Source organism: Lagenorhynchus albirostris, chromosome 3, assembly GCF_949774975.1.
Source record: "Lagenorhynchus albirostris chromosome 3, mLagAlb1.1, whole genome shotgun sequence".
Taxonomy (NCBI): domain Eukaryota; kingdom Metazoa; phylum Chordata; class Mammalia; order Artiodactyla; family Delphinidae; genus Lagenorhynchus; species Lagenorhynchus albirostris.
In genome coordinates this window covers 51,604,933-51,624,582 of record NC_083097.1, presented here as the reverse complement: position 1 = coordinate 51,624,582, position 19,650 = coordinate 51,604,933, and the positions used below count along the sequence as shown (strand labels likewise).

General features: G+C 34.0%; 1 protein-coding gene across 1 annotated transcript in view; it reads left to right on the top strand.

The window, feature by feature from the left end:
* ADAMTS6 (ADAM metallopeptidase with thrombospondin type 1 motif 6) overlaps positions 1 to 19,650 on the top strand; it is a 266,740-nt gene that overhangs the window by 193,851 nt on the left and 53,239 nt on the right. The window contains exons 15-17 of the mRNA XM_060143008.1: positions 6,795 to 6,928; positions 8,549 to 8,672; positions 9,195 to 9,275. Of these exons, the coding sequence (XP_059998991.1) occupies positions 6,795 to 6,928; positions 8,549 to 8,672; positions 9,195 to 9,275 (339 nt within the window). The remainder of the gene's footprint in view (positions 1 to 6,794; positions 6,929 to 8,548; positions 8,673 to 9,194; positions 9,276 to 19,650) is intronic.

The window sequence follows — 19,650 nt, the reverse complement described above, 5'->3', positions numbered from 1 at the left end:
TCTTAGAAAAATAGAATGTACTCTTAAAAAAACTTTTATTTATTGTTTTTCCAATATCTTAGTTAGTTTTTTGTTTTTTTTCTTGGCCATGCCACATGGCTCTCGGGATCTTAGTTCCTCAACCAGGGATTGAACCCAGGCCCCAGCAGTGGAAGCACCAAGTCCTAACCACTAAACCACCAGGGAATTCCCCCAACATCTTACTTTGAAAACTTTCCAACATAGAGCAATATTAAAACAATTTTGCAGTGACAACTATCTGCCCACCACCAAGATTCTATCATTAATATTTTTAATATACTGTCTTTATTACATGTCTAGTCATCTCTCTATCCATTCATTAATTTATTCTATTTTTCAGGTGCATTTCAAAGTAAATTGTAGTCATCAGTATACTTTCCTCTAGATGCTTCAGCTTGTATAAGTTTAACCACAGTTCAATATTTATTTTCTTTTTTCTTTTCAGGGAAGATTATGTACAATGAAATACACAAAACTTAACTGTACTTTCCCTGAGTTTTGACAAATGCATACACCTGTAAAACCTTACTGAGTTATAGAACATTACCATTACCTCCAAAATTCTCATAGTCCTCATACTTCTTCCCATTTAGTAGCTGCCTCTACCTACTTCCAAGAGGCAACCAGTTCTGATTTTTTTCCTTACCATCAGTTAGTTTTTTCTGTTACAGAACTTCATGTAAAGGAAATCATGGCATATTTACTCTTTTATCCAAGGCTTCTCTAAGCCTAATGTTTTTGAGATCCATCCATGTCCTTGCAAATGTAATTAGTTCATTCTTTTTTAATTGCTGAGCAGTATTCCATTGTACTAACCAGTTTGTTTATCCATTCTGCTATTGATGGAAACCTGATTGTTCCTAGTTTTCAGCTGTTATGAATAAGTGGCTATGAACATTTGTGTATGTCTTTTTGTGGGCATATGTTTTCATTTCTCTTGGGTAAATACTTAGGGGTGGAATTGCTGGGCAATAGGGTAGCTGTGAGTTTAGTTTTAAAAGAAACTGCCAGATGTTTTTCCAAAGCGATTGTACCAGTCACACTCCCATCAACAGTGTATAAGAGTTCTGTTTGCTCCCCATTCTTGCCAACATTTGGTGTTTTCAGTCATCTTCTGGTGGGTGTATAATGTTGTCTCAGTGAAGTTTTAATTTGCATTTTCTGATCATTGAATACGTTGAGCACGTTTTCATGTGCTTATTGAGCATTTATATATCCTCATTTATAAAATGTTTGTTCAAATCTTTTACCTATTATTTTTTGAATTTTATTTATTTATTTTTTATACAGCAGGTTCTTATTAGTCATCAATTTTATACACATCAGTGTATACATGTCAATCCCAATTGCCCAATTCATCACACCACCACTCCCACCTCCCCGCCATTTTCCCCCCTTGGTGTCCATACGTTTGTTCTCTACATCTGTGTCTCTATTTATGCCCTGCAAACCGGCTCATCTGACCATTTTTCTAGATTCCACATATATGCATTAATATCCGATATTTTTTTTTTCTTTCTGACTTACTTCATTCTGTATGGCAGTCTCTAGGTCCATCCACATCTCTACAAATGACCCAATTTCATTCCTTTTTATGGCTGAGTAATATTCCACTGTATATATGTACCACATCTTCTTTATCCATTCATCTGTCGATGAGCATTTAGGTTGCTTCCATGACCTAGCTATTGTAAATAATGCTGCAATGAACATTGGGGTGCATGTGTCTTTTTGAATTATGGTTTTCTCTGGGTATATGCCCAGTAGTGGGATTGCTGGATCATATGGTAATTCTATTTTTAGTTTCTTAAGGAACCTCCATACTGCTCTCCATAGTGGCTGTATCAATTTACATTCCCACCAACAGTGCAAGAGGGTTCCCTTTTCTCACACCCCGTCCAGCATTTGTTGTTTGTAGATTTTCTGATGATGCCCATTCTAACTGGTGTGAGGTGATACCTCATTGTAGTTCTGATTTTCATTTTTCTAATAATTAGTGATGTTGAGCAGCATGTGCCTCTTGCCTTTGCCTATTTTTAAATTGGTTATTTATCTTTTTATTCTCAAGTGGTTCATTTATCAGATAGGTTTTACAAGTATTTTCTCACAGCCTATGGCTTTCTTTACTTTCTTTGCTTTTCTTTATGTTTTAAATGGTGTTCTGGATGAGTATAAGATTTTAATTTTGATGAATTCTATTTTTTTTAAATTTTATGGTCATTGTGTTCTATGTCCTGTCTTAGAAATCTTTGCCTACCTTAACTCAGGAAGATATTTTCTTCTAAAAGCCTATGGTTTTGATCTTTATATTTAGATCTACAGTCTAAAAATAATTTCGGGGTATGGTATGTATTTTTAGTGTATTTATAGACTCTATTTTGTTTCATTGATCTATTTGTCAATCCTATGCTGGTACCACACTGACTTGATTAACTGTAGAGTCTTGGACATGGGTAGTGTAAGCTCCTCCTACTTTGATCTTTTTTTTAAGAGTCCTTTGTATATTCTAAGTGCTTTGCATTTCCATATAAATTTTAGAATCAGTTGTTAATGGTTACAGAAGAACATGTTGGGTTTATGATTCTTGTCATGTTGAATCTTTATATCAATTGAGGAAAAACTGATATACTAACAATATTGAATTTTCCAATTTATGAACATGGTATATCTCTCCATGTTTTCCTTAATTTCTCTCAGCTATGCTTTATAGTTTTAGGTGTAAGGTCATGCACATCTTCTGTTAAATCTATTCCTGAGTAATTTATGGTTTTGACACTACTGTAAATAAAAGTTTAGAATTTTTTATTTTCAATTGTTTCAATTGATTTTTACATATTAACTTTGTATTCTGTGACCCTTCTAAATTCCCTTACTAGTTCTAATAGTTGTTTTGTAGATTGTTTAGAATTTTCTTGGTAAATAGTCATGTTATCTGGAAATAGAGATTATTATTTTCAATCTTTGGACCTTTTTATTTTATTTTCTTGCCTTAATTCACTGACTTGGCCCTTTAGTACAATTTGTGCATGTATTAATTATATGTGTTTTTCTTCTTTATTCTGTTAATATAGTGACTTAGTTGATAGATTTTATAAGGTCAAACTGACATTTTACTCCCAGGATAAACCCCATGTGATAATGATTTATTATCTTTTTATTTATTATCTTGTTATTGGGCTTAATTGCTAATATTTGATTAAGGATGTTTACATCTATCTTCATAAGGAATATTGATTTGTAAATTTTTTTCTTGTCATGTTTTTGATAAGTTTTGGTATCAGAGTTACTCTGGCTTCCAGAAATAGAATCCTTATTTATCTTGAAGGAGTTTGTAGGGTTGATAATATGTCTTCCTTAGAATAGATTTTACTAATAAAACCATCTAGGCTCGGTATTTTCTTGTGAAAATAATTTTTTTATTACAAACTCAACTCCTTTAATGGATAAAGAGCTATTCAGATTTTTTTATTCTTATGTCAGTTTTTGAATTTGTGTCTTCAAGAAATTTATGTTACTTCTATGTTGTCCAATTTATTCGCAGATAATTGATAATACCATTCTCTTATTATCCTGTTTAGTATCTATAGGCTCTGTAGTGATATACACTCTTCCATTTCTGCTATTGATAATATGTATCTTCTCTCTTTTTCTTGATCATTCTTGCTTGAAGTTTATCAATTTTATTACTCTTTTCAAAGAATCAACTTTTGGTTTTAGTACTTTTTTTCTAATTAATTTTTTGCTCTTATTATTATTTGGGGAGAGGGGTTTATTTTACTGTTCTGCATTCCTAACATTTGATGTATTTTTATTTCCTTCAGTTCAAAATATTTTCTTATTTACATTGTGATTTCTTCTTTGACCCAGGGGTTATTTAGAACTGTGTTATTTTTATTTCTAAATTGTTGATTTTTTCTAGATTTTTTGTTATTGATTTATCATTTAATTACATTATGATCAGAGAATACTCTGTATGATTTAAATTTTTAAAATAGTTGAAATTTGTTTTATGATACAGCTTATTGTCCAGGTTGATGAATGTTCTATGTATACGTGAAAAGGATGTGTTTTCTCCAGTTGTTGGATATAGTGTTCTATATGATAACAAGGTCAAGCTGCATGATAGTATTGTTCAGATCTTTTATATTCTTTCTGATTTTTTTCTGCTCTGGTTTTTTAATCGGTTCCTGAGAGAAGTGTGTTAAAATCTTCAACTGTTTTATGGCTTTGCTTTTTGTGTGTGGGTGTAGGTTTTTGCTTCATGTATTTTGAATTGCTTTTATTAGGTGCATATACATTTGGGATTGTTTTGTCTTACTGTAGAAGTAAGTCTCTGAAATAATTCACAGATTTAATAATTAGCATCTAGATAATTGTGTGCTTTGTAAATTAACCCTAAATTCATAATAAGCTTTACTGAAGGTAATTGGTAATGTGACCTTCCATTCAGAGAATCATCTTAAATCCCTTCTTGAAATAATAACATTACCTCTTCTGAAAACTTATTGTAGCAGAGGAAGCTGAACACATCTTCAGCAATAAAGGAAGAATAAATATATTTGTATTATTATCACACAGTGCAGTGGGCTAAGGAATACAACCAGAGCATTTATGTGTTCTGCCTATCAAATACTACCTTACATAATTAATACTAAAATTGTGTAAATAAAAGACTCATGTTCTCTTTTTATAGTCTGGTGCATAAAAAGCTGCATTAAATTCCAAAGCATTACAATAAAAAATGGCGAAAGAACTACACTGGGTAGTAATGAAAAAAAAAATCCCAGTTAGATCTGTGGAAATTTAGAGCAATTTTATTCATGAGAATCTTATAAAAATAAATATAATACCTTGATTATCAGTTCAGGAAGAAATTATTTTATTTATTACTTGTTATTTCTGTTCTCAGTACAGCAAAATGTATCATTAACCTAAGCCTAATAATAACATTATGTTATATAGAAGTTCTATAGCCTGTAGACATTGAAAATGGAAGAAAACACAGACTTCAGCCAGAGGTTTTAAACTGGCAGTTCAGGAACCGTTTTTACTTATATACATGTTTTAGCCTCCACAGTATTTTTGAAAACTTTTTATGAGTTTCCAAGAAGAGTGTTTATATATATATATATATATATATATATATATATATATATATATATATATATATTTTTTTTTTTTTTTTTTTTTTTTTTTTTTTTTGCGGTATGTGGGCCTATCACTGTTGTGGCCTCTCCCATTGTGGAGCACAGGCTCCGGACGCGCAGGCTCAGCGGCCATGGCCCACGGGCCCAGCCGCTCTGCAGCATGTGGGATCTTCCTGGACCGGGGCACAAACCCGTGTCCCCTGCATCGGCAGGTGGACTCTCAACCACTGTGCCACCAGGGAAGCCCAAGAGTTTATATTTTTAAAGTCTAGGTTTTCATCTCCTCTTGAAAAAACAATGTCTGACAATATTGGGCCATCTTCTTACATGACAAAAGTCAACTGTAACAGTGATCTACTTTAATCAATTATTCTCTCTATAATTTATCATTGTCTCCATCACTCAGTTGACTTCTCTTTTACTTCACCCCGTAGAAACCTGGTTTCTGCCTTCACTAAGACCTAGGCATGTCATTTCATCTTTCTGTCTAATTTTCTTTTTTAGAGGAAGTCTTCTTTATTTCAAAGAAATTTTATCAGATCATTATAATAAGGCCAAAATGTTTTAAACATCATGGAACAAAGGTTCAACAGAAAGTATTTTTAAGTCCTAATTTTAATCAATAATTACATTTTTATAAATAGCTTTTTTATGTTCAGTTTTGAATAAAATAAATCCATATTGATTGCTACTTTTCCAATATACTGAGAAGTTATGATATGTAATCTGCTTGTTTTTTTAAAATTGCTACTATTTATACCTATTTTTCACGTCAACCTTGAAATACACACACAGCTATTGAAATACAAATTTCAAGTTACAAAATGAAAATTCTCAAGTTAGTGTATGCATTTATTCACAATATAAAGTTAGATTTTTAAAAAATTATTCAAGTTTATTTCTTTTAGTTTTTATTCAATTTATTTAAACTAAAAATGTTTGATGCTATGTAATATTGGGTTGGCCATCTTACAGAAAAACCCAAACGAACTTTTTGGCCAACCCAATATTTATCTTTGATTTATTAATCTCATAAGAACTTTTCAAATTTAGTGCTATAATTAATTTTATCTTTGACTTGCTAATCTCATAAGAATTTATCTCCATGCTAGAGCCACTTTCATGGAATATATGTTTAAAGCAGCTCTAAGTTTACTTTTATTTTATAATTACCATATCTCTGCTTGAAGTAGCAGTTTTTGTATCGTATTCAGTAACAAGTGATATAATTTGCATAAATTTCTATTTGTCATACAAAGTCATTCTCAAGGCCTTCCTAAACTTTATTTTTTTAGTTTTTCAAAATTGCTTTTATTTCATCCATTTTTTTCAACATTCAGTTACCTCCACTGCAATCCCTTTTGACCTAAAATATATTGAAAATATATATGGGAAATACCTGAAATTTTAAAACCTTAAGATTACTCAGCAGGTCCTCCTTCAAGTTGCACAAGCAATGAAAGTAAACATGAAATTTTAGCAAAGAAGAAAAGAAACCTACACATCTAGGTATATAGTCAGAGAGTGATGGTCTGTTATCAATCGTAAATATGCTGTGGATGATACTGAATCACTGTTCCTTAGGAGAACCACTCCATTTATTTCTCTTCTACTATATTTGTCCAGGTGGGGTAAAACCTTGTGCGTTAAACTGCTTGGCTGAAGGTTACAATTTCTACACTGAACGTGCCCCTGCGGTGATTGATGGGACTCAGTGCAATGCAGATTCACTGGATATCTGTATCAATGGAGAATGCAAGGTTGCTCAGATTATGAATTTCATTGCTTTTTGTTGGGGTTTTTGAGACTTCTGTCTTTTTTTCTCATATAGTAGCTCGTAATTAATACTATGCTAATTTTTAATAAAGGGCTGCATTTTAATTTAATTTTCAGTAAGGAAATATACATAGTTAAAGGTAGAATTATCCATTCACCTTCAAGCACCATGCAAGTGTGATTTATTCTGGTGTTCTAGTTATGTTTATAGGGATTGCTAGAGCTATGAAGATATTTTGGAATTTAATTTCCATTATTCTTCTGTTTACAAACAAGATGATAGCAAAGAGGGGGAATGAGGATTCAGCTCATTCATATGTCTACTGTGTGTTCTCAATGAAAGATTATTTGATATATTTCATAGCAAAATATTTCCTCAAAGTGTAAAACAGCTATGCTCTTCCCATTTTGTCTTCTTTTGAAGCATTTATAATGGTTTTTGCTATAGAATTACTCTTATTAATGCATTTACTTCAGAGAATTAACCAGAACAGTTGGGAATTGCAGGAGCAAATCCATGGTATTTTCCTAGACCTGTGTATGAATCTTATCATAAGAAATTAGCCACAAAAACACTGTTTTCTTAACTTTTTTCCTTGTCTGCTTTTGTTTGACCTTAAAGAGAAACATAAAACTAAATGCCAGAAACTGAGAAAGATGAGATAAAAAAACACTGTCTATTTTAGTTAGTCTCATAATTTCTTGCAAGTTTCTGTCCTTCTGGTTAACTTGTCTCCAAATGTATCTGATGTTGCACTGTGTGTGTGTGTGTGTGTGTGTGTGTGTGTGTGTGTGTTTATTTACTTACTTGAAGAAAAAGTTATTTCTGGGACGGTATAAAAATGTTTTTCAGATAACCAAGACCCAGGCACAGGTTATATTCAGACATTGCATGCCTGGTATTAATGGCTAAAAGTCAAATTACAAATTTAAGTGCCCAAATATGCCAAAAATATATGAAGGCCACATTTCTATGATTAAATACAAAATTGAAAGGTAGAATTTCAGCTTCTACAATAAAATTTCATGTTTATATCTCCTTTTCTTTATGGTAATTTTATTCAGCTAATGGAAACAGGTATTCATTCATTTTTAGAGATTTCCTCAGGCATGAATTCCACAACTAATCCTTGACACTAACACTAAAAATTGGATATCCAAAAGAGCCAGTGGTTTAGAAAGGGCAAACCATAGTGCTCAGTCAAGACTCTTGTTGTTATAACCCTTGTTGTGTAGGACCATATGCCATTTTTTCTTAGTTCTTGCATTTCTTAATTGAGGGTATAAGTAAGAGCCCATTGCCAACAAATTACAATATTTTAAGAATTGGAGCCTGGTATCCATACATGAAGAAGAAGTCTAAGCTAGAAATACAGGTGTACATTCCTGGGGAAATCAGAATTTTTTTCTTTAAACTTACGTGTTGAGAAGTGTTAGCTAGAATTACTTAGGGAATGAAGGTATAAGTGGAAAGAGGAAAGTATTTCCTGTTTAGATTTCCTGTACTGGAAAAACACGTAAATAAATAAGTTATATTCATTTGGTTAGTGGGTCCAAGAGCTCCTCCTCTTTTTGACACACTGAATATTCTTCTCTGTTTTCAGCATGTAGGTTGTGATAATATTTTGGGATCCGATGCTAGGGAAGATAGATGTCGAGTCTGTGGAGGGGATGGAAGCACATGTGATGCCATTGAAGGGTTCTTCAATGATTCGTTGCCCAGAGGAGGTGAGTGTGTAGAAAGAACTCTTCCTCACACCTCTGGTGTACTTGGAATAGCCAAAATATTTGATTTCCCCCCTTATTTTAAAAATTTCTTTATTCAGGCAGACAATGGTTTTCCCCCAAATTGCTTTCAGTCCTTTAAATATTAAATATGGCTTCAGGTTAGATATTTTAAGGACATATTATTCCATTTCTACTTGACTTCATTTAGCCACGTTTCTTTAAGATGGGAATTCCCACAGAGCCTTGAAGTGGGCGCCATGTGTTGAGGGAAAAAAAAAATGAACCAATATTATATATCTTGAGACTTTAAAGATATCTTGAGATAATTTTAGAGGAAAAGAAAAATACTCTTAGATGTATTCATGAACCCAAAGGGGAATTTGCTCATTATTCACAATTTATAAAGTACAAAAGGAAGCATGGAAGAATAAGGAAACTGTTATTACTGAATGCTTACTAAACACTCATTTTCTGATGAAAGCTCCAGATGCTGCTTATTACTGGCTGTCTTCTGTGTTCCAGGCTACATGGAAGTAGTGCAGATACCAAGAGGCTCTGTTCACATTGAAGTCAGAGAAGTTGCCATGTCAAAGAATTATATTGGTAAGTAGCATATTTTGCTAGATTTTAAAAATTAATGAGGAAAAGCACCACAGTATCATGAAGGAAAAGACATACTGCTTTGAGGTAGAACACTTTCATGTTAAAAAGAAGTTCCACATGAAAGAACTAAACAAAAAAATTAGTAGTTTATAGCTTACTCTTCACTGGGTTAGTTGATTTTTTTTTTTTTTTTGGTTAAATTTTTGGCTGCATTGAGTCTTCATTGCTGTGCACAGGCTTTCTCTAGTTGCAGTGAGCGGGGGCTATTCTTCGTTGTGGTGCACGGGCTTCTCATTGAAGTGGCTTCTTGTTGCGGAGCACGGGCTCTAGGTGCATGGGCTTCAGTAGTTGCAGTGCGCAGGCTCAGTAGTTGCGGCACGCGGGCCCTAGAGCGCTTGGGCTTCAGTAGTCGTGGTGAGTGGGCTTCAGTAGTTGTGGCTCACGGGCTCTAAAGTGCAGGCTCAGTAGTTGTGGTGCATGGGCTTAGTTGCTCTGCGGCATGTGGGATCTTCCCAGACCAGGGATTGAATCCATGTCCCCTGTGCTACCAGGGAAGTCCCATAGTTGATTTTTTTTTTTTTTTTTTTTTTTTTGCGGTATGCGGGCCTCTTACTGTTGTGGCCTCCCCTGTTGTGGAGCACAGGCTCCGGATGCGCAGGCTCAGCAGCCATGGCTCACGGGCCCAGCCACTCCGCGGCATGTGGGATCTTCCCAGACCGGGGCACGAACCCGTGTCCCCTGCTTCGGCAGGCAGACTCTCAACCACTGCGCCACCAGGGAAGCCCCATAGTTGATTTTTTTAAATCAATTTTAATGAGGTATAATTTACATATAATAAAATGCATCCATTATAAGTGTATAGTTCACAAAGTATTTACAATTTTATCTGTATCTCTCTCTATATATATATAGATATAGATATACATATAAATACCACAACCAAGATGTAGAACATTTCTATGACTCCAAAACATCCTCTCATTACCCTTTGCAGTCAAGTCCCCCTAGCCTTAGCCTCAGAAAACATTGATCTCTTTTCTGACATTTTATTATTTTACTTTTATTTATTCTGGAATTTCACATAAATAGGATCATATAGTATGCACTCTTATATCTGGCTTTTTTTTCATTCATAACATAATGTTTTTGAGATTCATCTATATTGTTGAGTGTATCTGAAGTTCATTCCTTTTTATTGCCAAATAGTATTCCATTGTTTGGATATACCATAATTTATTTATCCACTCACTTGTTGATGGATATTTGGGTCATTGTCAGTCTTCAACTATTATGAATAAAGCTTCTTTGAACATTCATAGACAAGTTTTGTGCAGGCATATGTTTTCGTTTCTCCTGGATAAAAAGCCTAGGAGTGAAATCACTGGGTCATATGATAAGTACATGCTTAACTTTATAAGAAATTAATTAAATTAACTGTTTTCCAAAGTGATTGTATCATTTATATTTCCACCAGTAATGTAAAAGAGTTCCAGTTGCTCTACATCCTGTCAGTACTTGGTATTGTCAGTCTTTTTAACTCTACCCATGTAGATTTTTTTTTTTGTAAAATGTCTAAACAAATATTTTGCCTATTTTTACATTTTTTCTTTTTATAAAGTTCTGAGTTCTTTATATATTCTAGTTATGTCTTGTTCAAATATATGTTTATGAATATTTTCTTCTAATCTGTGGCTTGTTTATTTCTGTTCTTAATGGTGTCTTTTAATTCTGATGAAATCTAATGTATTAATTTTTTCATGGTTTGTGCTTTCACATCCTATCTTAGAAATTTTGCCTACCCCAGGATTGCAAAGATTGTCTTCAATGTGTCTTAGAGAAATTATGGGTTTAGCTTTTACATTTAGATATATGGTCCATTTTGAGTTTTTATGTAAGGTATAAAGTAAGGATTGAAATTCAGTTATTTTCACATGGATATTCAATTACTATAGCACCCTTTGTTCAAGAATGTTATTTCCCCCATTGAATTACCTTGACATTTGTGGTAGAGATCAATTGCACATGAATGTATGGGTCTATTTCTGTTCCGTATGTCTGTCCTTAAACCAAAACCACACTGTGTTGATTAATAGAGATTTCCATTAGGTCTTGAAAATAGGAAGCATTATGTCCTCAAATTTGTTCCTCTTTCTCAAAATAATTTTTTTTTCTAGGTCCCTTACATTTCTATATACATTTTAGAATCAGCTTGTCAATTTCTACAAAAAGATTATTTGGAATCTATAGATCAATTTGGGGAGAATTGACATCTTAAAAATATTGTCTTCCAATACGTGAAAAGACTTACCTGTATATTTATTTAAGTCTTTACATTTGTTCAGTAATGCTTATTTTTCAGTGTACACATCTTGCACATATAGATCTTTAAAAAATCTATCACTAAATATTTCATGCTTTTTGATGTTATTATAAATGATATTGATATTTTAATCTCATATTTGAATTGTCAGTTGTTATACAGCAATTGATTTATTTTTGTATTGACCTCATGTCCTGTGTCCTGATTATACTCATGTATTAGTTCTGATAGTTGCTTTGTACATTTCTTAGGATTTTCAGCATAGATTATCATGTCATCCTTCAACAAAGGCAGTTTTACTTCTATCTTTCCAATATTTATGTCTTTTATATTGTTTTTCTTGCCTTATAATAGTGATCAGGACCTTCAGTACAATGTTGAATAGAAGTGAGGAGGCTGGACAGCCTTTTATTGTTGCTTATCTTAAAGGGAAAGAATTCAGTTTTTTGGGGTTTTTTGTTTGTTTTTTTTTAACCACTAAATATAATGTTAGCTAGAAGATTTATGTAGATGCCCTTTATCAGGTTGAGGAAGTTCCCTTCTGTTTCTAGTTTTGAGAGTTTTCTTCATGAATAGGTTTTGAGGTTTACTGCATGATCATGTGTTATTTTTTTTCCTCCCTTTCCCGTTAATATAGTAAATGCATTGATTGGTTTTCAAATGTTAAATCAATCTAGCATTCTTGGGATAAAAATCACTTTGTCATAAATTTATTATCCTTTGTATGTATTGTTACCATTGATTTACTAATATTCTGTTAAGAATATTTGCATCTATGTTCATGTGGGATATTGGTCTGTAGTCTTATAACATCTTTGTTGGTTTTTATATTAGGATAAACCTGTCCTCATAAAGTTGGTTGGGAAATATTCCTTTCTTCTCTATTTTCTGAAAAAGTCTGGGTAAAATTGGTATTATTTCTTAATGTTTGATAGAATTCAACTGTGAAGCCATCTGGGCTGGAGTTTTCTTTGTGGGAAGTTTTTAATGAAAAATTCAGTTTCTGTAATAGATATAAAGTTGTTGAATTCATTGGCATAATTCTGTGCATAATATTCCCTTATTCTGTTTGAATGCCTGTAGGATCTGTAGTGATGGCTCTTCTCTCATTCCTCACATTGGTGATTTGTATCTTCTTTTTCTTGATTGTTCTAGTGAGGTGTTTATTAACCTTATTGATCATTTCAAAGAACAAGCTTTTGGTTTAAATGACTTTTCTGTTATTTCTCCATTTTCCAGTACATCGATTCCCACTCTTCTCTTTATTTTTTCCTTTTTGCTATTCACTTTGTGTTTAATTTGTTATTTTTCTAGCTTCTCAAGATAGAAACTTAGATTATTGATCTTAAAGATCTTTTTTCTAACCTAAAATAGGCATTTTGCACTATAAATTTCCCTCTAAGCGTTGCTTTAACTTCATCCCATATATTTGATATATTTTTTTCCAACGCTCAATTTAAAATATTTTATTTACCATATGACGCATGGCTTAGAAGGTATTATTCAATTTCCAAATATTTGGGGGTTTTTCTTAATTCCATTATGGACAGATAAGGTACTTTGTATGATTTTAGTTCTTCTGTTGAGGTGTGTTTTTATGGCCCAGAATATGGTATCTCTTAGTGAATATTCCATGTGGACTTGAGAAGAATGTATATTATGGTGGTATGGGGTTTAGTATTCCATAAATGTCAATTAGATTAAATTGGTTGACAGTTTTGTTCAAGTCTTATACATTTTTATTTATTTTCTGCCTCCTTGTTTCAGCAAATATTGAAAGAATCATGTTGAAATCTCCAACTAGAATTGTGGATTTGTTTATTTCTCCCATTAGTTGTAAGGTTTTGCTTCATTTATTTTCAGAGTTTGTTGTTAGGTGTATAGACATTTAAGATTGTTAGATTTTCTTGATGTATTGAGCATTTCATAATTATCCTATGTTCCTCGTTATTTCTGATGATATTCTTTGACCCTCATCTATTTTGACTGATCCTAATCTAGCCACCCAGATTTCTTCTGATTAGGGCTTGCATAGTAAATTCTTTTCCATCCATCCACTTTTCACATGTAGGTGTTTCTGAACTTTAAATATGTTTCTTTTAGACAACATGTAGTTTGACTCTGATTTCTTATTGTATCTAACCATCTTTGCTTTTTCAATTACAGTCTCTAAATGGGGGGCTTGCCAAACTTTTTCTGTAAAGGCACAGATGGTAAATATTTTCAGCTTTACAGGACATGAAGTCTCTATCTCAGCTATTAAGTTCTACTATTGTAGTGTGAAAGCAGATACAGATAATACATAAATAAATGGGTATGACTGTGTTACAATAAACTTTATTTACAAAACAGGTGGTGGACCATAGTTTGTCAGCTCCACGTCTGGATCATTTATATTTAATGTAATTGTTAAAATCATTGGGTTTAAGTCTACCATTGTGCTGTTTTTCTATTTGTTCCGTGTATTTTTCCCTTTTTTCTCCTTTTATATCTTCTTTTAGGTTTATCAAGTGTTTTATAGTATTCCATTTGGACTCTACTAATGGCTTATTAGCTATACTTCTTTTTTCTATTTAATTAGTGGTTGCTCTAGAGTTTACAAAATGCATCTTTAATTTATCACAATATACCTTCAAATAATATTATACCATTTATGTATAATGCAAGATGCTTATAACAGTTTACTTCCATTGTCTTCTTCCATCCTTTGTGCTATTTTTTAAAAACACATTTTACTTTTTCATATGTTATAAACCCTACAATACATTGTTATTATTTTTGTTTTAAAGAGTCAGTTATCCTTTTTAAAAATTTAAAAATAAGAAAAATTATTTTCTATTTACCTACATATTTATTGTATCTGGCATACTTTCTTTGTGTAGATCTGAGCATCCATCTGTACATATCTTCCAGTTTTTTCTCATTATATTTGTTTTCCTTTAAAATCCTTGAGTATATTTATAATAGCTGTTTGAAAGTTATTTTCTGCTAATTCCATAATTTCTATCATTTCTGAGTCTGTTACTTTTACTTGGCTTTCTTCGTGGTTTGTACCATATCTTCCCCTTTCTTGCCAGTTGTAGTAATTTTTCATTGGATGTTGTACATTGTGAATATATTTTTATTGAGAGTCTGGATTTTGCTGTTGTTGTTGTTTTATCCTTTAAAGAGTGTTAACTAACTTGTTGATGAGCTTGATATCTTTGAGGCTTGTATTTGAGCTTTGTTTAGGTGAGTCCAGAGTAGCCTTAATTCTAGAGTTGCTCAGCCCTACTAAAAAGGCATGATTCTCTGCTGAATGCCCTAGTGGTTGAAACTCTCTGAATTCTTTCTCGAGAAATTTTTCTGCTTGTGGTTATCTAGTTTTTTGTTTTCGTTTCTGTTTGTTTGTTTTTTGGTGGTTTTTTTGGCCTGGCTTCATGGAATTTTATCCTATGCATATATGGATTACTATTCAGCAACAGATTCTCTCCTTTTACTCTAATTCTCTGGTTCTGCAAATTCCAAGTATCTTAGCCTTCCCAGTTTCTGATCTCTGTCTCCTTAACTCAGTGAGACCACCATCCTCTGCTTGGGTTCTCATGGTCTACACTGACAGAAAGTGCCTCCAGGCAGAAAGCTAGGGAGATTATGAGACTCACCTTGTGTTCCTTTTTGCCTGTGTCACAGTCCTGCACAGTCCTGGCCAATGTCTAAAAACAGCTGATTCATATATTTTGTGAGTTTTCTAGTTATTTATAATTGGAGGGCAAGTCCAATCCCAGTTATTTCCTCTGTAAAGAAGTGGAAATTCTGTTTATTTGATGTTTGATCCCTTGAGACAGATTTAGACTCTGCAGAGACCCTTATGAAATCTGGTTGAGTTCTTACTCCCCTTAAAATACCACCTGTTTTTCCTTAAATCTTTTAAAAATAAGACTATATCTAGAATGCATCTTTAGGTAGAATACCAGTATCATCAGGCTCTTCCTTCCTTTAGTAAAGGAAGACTCCTTTATTTTTATACCATAATTTTAGATTCTTTTCTGCATCAGCAAGAATCAAAACAAAAATAAGACATCAGATGTTTTCCCTTTGATAATTCTTTGTCCATAATGCCACATCCTCCTCCCTTAGTAAATTCTTATTCAGTCCTTCTTAAATGTTTGGTGTTTTTCTGAACTACATTATGGTACCAGCAAAGGTGAGTTAGGATTCCTTAAGTGAGTAGATGGGAAAATGGAAAGTGAGAGCTTAAATTGAAGGAGAATTCAAAGCTGCTAGAGGTTTTGTTTTTATTTTTACTGTTTCATGTGATACAGGCTCAGATGTCCTATATAACCAAGTAATTTTGATGTTTCAAATGAGACAGAGAATTACTGTGAGAGTTGAAAATAAAAAATTTTAAATACAAGACAAATTTAAGACTAAATAATCCTTAAATTTCGTTAACATGTTCTTATCTCAAAAGATTAATTAGATTTATTTTTGACAATCAAATGAATTTTATAACATATGTGAAGTCAAGAAAGTACAGATATATTTGCCAGGCAGATGGGGGTGGGGGGAATGAAAATGGTCTATACTCTTAAGAACAAGTGGCAGAGGTCCAGAGAGTCAGAGACTCTCTGCATCATGACCCTTTTAGTCCTTTGGGCCTTCTTGTTTATCTGGCCTGATAAAGTTTTTGAAGAAGCTAGCATACTAACAAAAAAATTAAACTGACATGTTTGTCACTGTCAAAGCATGATAATCATTATCAAAATTATCACTCATTTATTTATAGAAGTTTTTGTATAGTAGTGCTAATAACCCTTTTTCTATCACATATTTTTAAACTTTTTTATATGTTTTTTCCTATAGAGGTTTAAAAAATTATGCATGCATATCTACTAATCTTTTTCTTTATACTTTCTGAGGTTTTGGTCATGCTTAGAAAAGCTTTTCAATACCCCAATATTATTTTTTAAAAAGTACTCTTACATTTTCTCCTACCATTTTATGATTTAACTATGTTTACATTTAAATATTTACCCATCTGGTATTTATTCTTTTCTCTCTTTTTTTAAAACTTTGTTTTTATTGAGGTAATATCCAAATAACATAGAATTCAAACATTTTTAAAGTGAACAGCGTACTGGTATTTAGTACATTACAAAATATTTTCATCACCCCAAAAGGAACCCGGTGTCCAGTAAGCAGTTACTTCCCATTCCCCAGCCCCTGGCAACCACCAGTCTGCTGTTTGTCCCTATAGATTTACCTTTTCTAGATATTTCTTATGAATAGATGCATAGATGACCTTTTATGTCTAGCCTCAGCCTCTTCCACTCAGTGTAATTTTTTTTTAGTCTTATCCTCATTGAAGCATGTACAGTTCTTCATTCTTTTTTATGGCTGAATGTTATTCCATTGTATTGTATATACCCCAGTTTGTTTATCCAGTCATCCATTGATGGATGTCCATTGATGGACATTTGGTTGTTTCTACCTTTGGCTATTGGGAATAGTGCTACTATGAACATGTGTGTACATATATTTGTTTGAGTACCTATTTTCACTTCTTTAGGATATATACCTAGGAATGGAGTTGTGGTATCTATTCTTATATAAAGAATGAGACAAATTCAGCATTTTTTTTTTCCAAAAAGCTAGTCTTTTGTCTTAGTTCCATTTCTTGTTATCCTTCCTTTACTAATTTAGGGTGCTTCCTTTGTTATATATTAATTCCCATATGTACTTTTGTTTATTTCTTAACTGTCCATTTTGTTCTGTTGTTCTGTCCATCTGTGTACCATACCACAGGTTGTTCCCACCCCATATTTGTATAATTACTGTCTTAATATTTGGACAGGAAAATCTGCTCTCTAACCCCACCTCCATCCCCAGTTATTCCTTTAGTCATAATTTCCCTTGCTAGTTCCACATTTTTATTCCTATAGATAAGCCTTTCATTCCTTTCTATCAATAACATTATAAATACTTAATATCTTCTTGACATTCACATGGAAAATTACTATTTTAATTTGTGATTAAGAAAATGGTCAAGAATCCCATCTCTATATCCAGCACAGCAACAGTACCCCTTGGTTGAGTTTGCAACAGACTACTATCATCCAAAAAGATCTATCTAGTTTCTGTAGGGGCCACACAAGTGAAGTAAATAGGTATATGGTAGAGACCACCACCCTTGCACACTTTAAGACCTTATGGGTAGCATTCATCTCTGGCAATCCACACACACACACCCCCGCCCCCACTCCAAGATGCAATATTGTTTGTAGTTTACTGTTTTAGCTGGGGGAAGGAGAGAAGTTTCAGAGACTTCAACCTGGTCTTCCCCACTGGGATAGGTGTTATTTTACAGATCAAGAGATAAATGTGAAGGTTATGCCAGCTACCAAGTATACTGTTTCCATTTTATTTTTATTTTATTTTATTTTATTTTTTTTGCAGTACGCGGGCCTCTCACTGTTGTGGCCTCTCCCGTTGCGGAGCATAGGCTCCGGACACGCAGGCTCAGCGGCCATGGCTTACGGGCCTAGCTGCTCCGTGGCATGTGGGATCTTCCTGGACCGGGGCACGAACCCATGTCCCCTGCATCGGCAGGTGGACCCTCAACCACTGCGCCACCAGCGAAGCCCCCTGTTTCCATTTTAAATTCAGGTCTGAGAGAAATGACCACTGACTGGATTCATGGACTCAGTGGACACTCTGTGAGCTGGACCTGGGTCAAAATTCCTTTTATTACTTTACTTCTACGTGGTCTTATCCTAAACAAGGGGCACCATTTGCCACTTCAGGTCAACTCAGTCCCTGTGCCCAACAGTCCTCAGTATATTTGGATTTTCCCTTTCCCTGCTGGTAATGGCTTTTACGTCCTTTGAGGAAAGGCGAGGAAAAATTACCACTGAGTGCTGTGGTGTTGTGATGTTGTAGGATCCTATCTCCTGGTCACCCAGCCTCTGCTTAAGCTCAGTGGGTCTGGATCAGAAAAGTGCCCATCTCTTGGGCCCCTTGGAAGACTGTATTCTGTTAAATATCTCCATGACTACTCCTGACTGCCATGCTAATTTGTTATTGTTTGTGATAACTGTACCCACCTCCATTCTAATGGTTACGCCATACCGCCTGGCCTCTAGTATGTTGGGATCATCCCCATTGCTGTCTGCGAGCCCAGTTCTGTAATGATAGTTCCAAGCTTAAAGAGAAGAGCATCTCAGTGATGCTGGTGCCTGTCTCACCAGCACATTCTTTTATTTATCTATTTATCTATTTATTTATTTATCTATTTATTTATTTATTTTTGGCTGTGTTGGGTGTTAGTTGCTGTGCGCTGGCTTTCTCTAGTTGTAGTGAGTGGGGGCTACTCTTCATTGCGGTGCAGGGCCAATTCTAATATGCTATTAGATTGCTATAATATGTTAATAGATACATATGTGGAGTGCATGCTCAGCAGTTGTGGCACGTGGGCTCAGTAGTTGTGGCTTGTAGGCTCTAGAGCACAGGCTCAGCAGTTGTGGTGCACGGGCTTAGTTGCTCCGCGGCATGTGGGATCTTCCCGGGCCGGGGCTCGGGCCTGTGTCCCTTGCATTGGCAGGCAGATTCTTGACCACTGCGCCACCAAGGAAGCCCCAGCACGTTCTTTATTGTTCTAATAAGTGGAAGGTCTTTCAGGCCCTTGTGTAGAATATAGTCAGCTGATAGGGTTTTTGCCTTATATACTATATCCACTTTTGAATGTCCACTTCTGTGAACTTTTGATCCCTTCCTCTTCTCCCTGCTTCCACCTCCTGCTGATAAGTGCTACCAGGCCCTGCAGCACCACAGTGCTCTCTACAACCATTTGGGAATTTTTATTGAAAGTCACTAAATCGATAGCTTAATACAGGCAAAATTGAGTCTTTACAAGAACAGGTTATTTCTCTCCACTTGTTTAGATCAGCCTTGATGATTTTTATTAAAATTTCATAATTAACTCCACTAAGGGTTTGCCTGCCTTTTGATAGAATTATTACTAAGTATTTTTATATTTTTCGTTGCCACTGAGAATGTCCTTATTTAAAACTGCTTTAT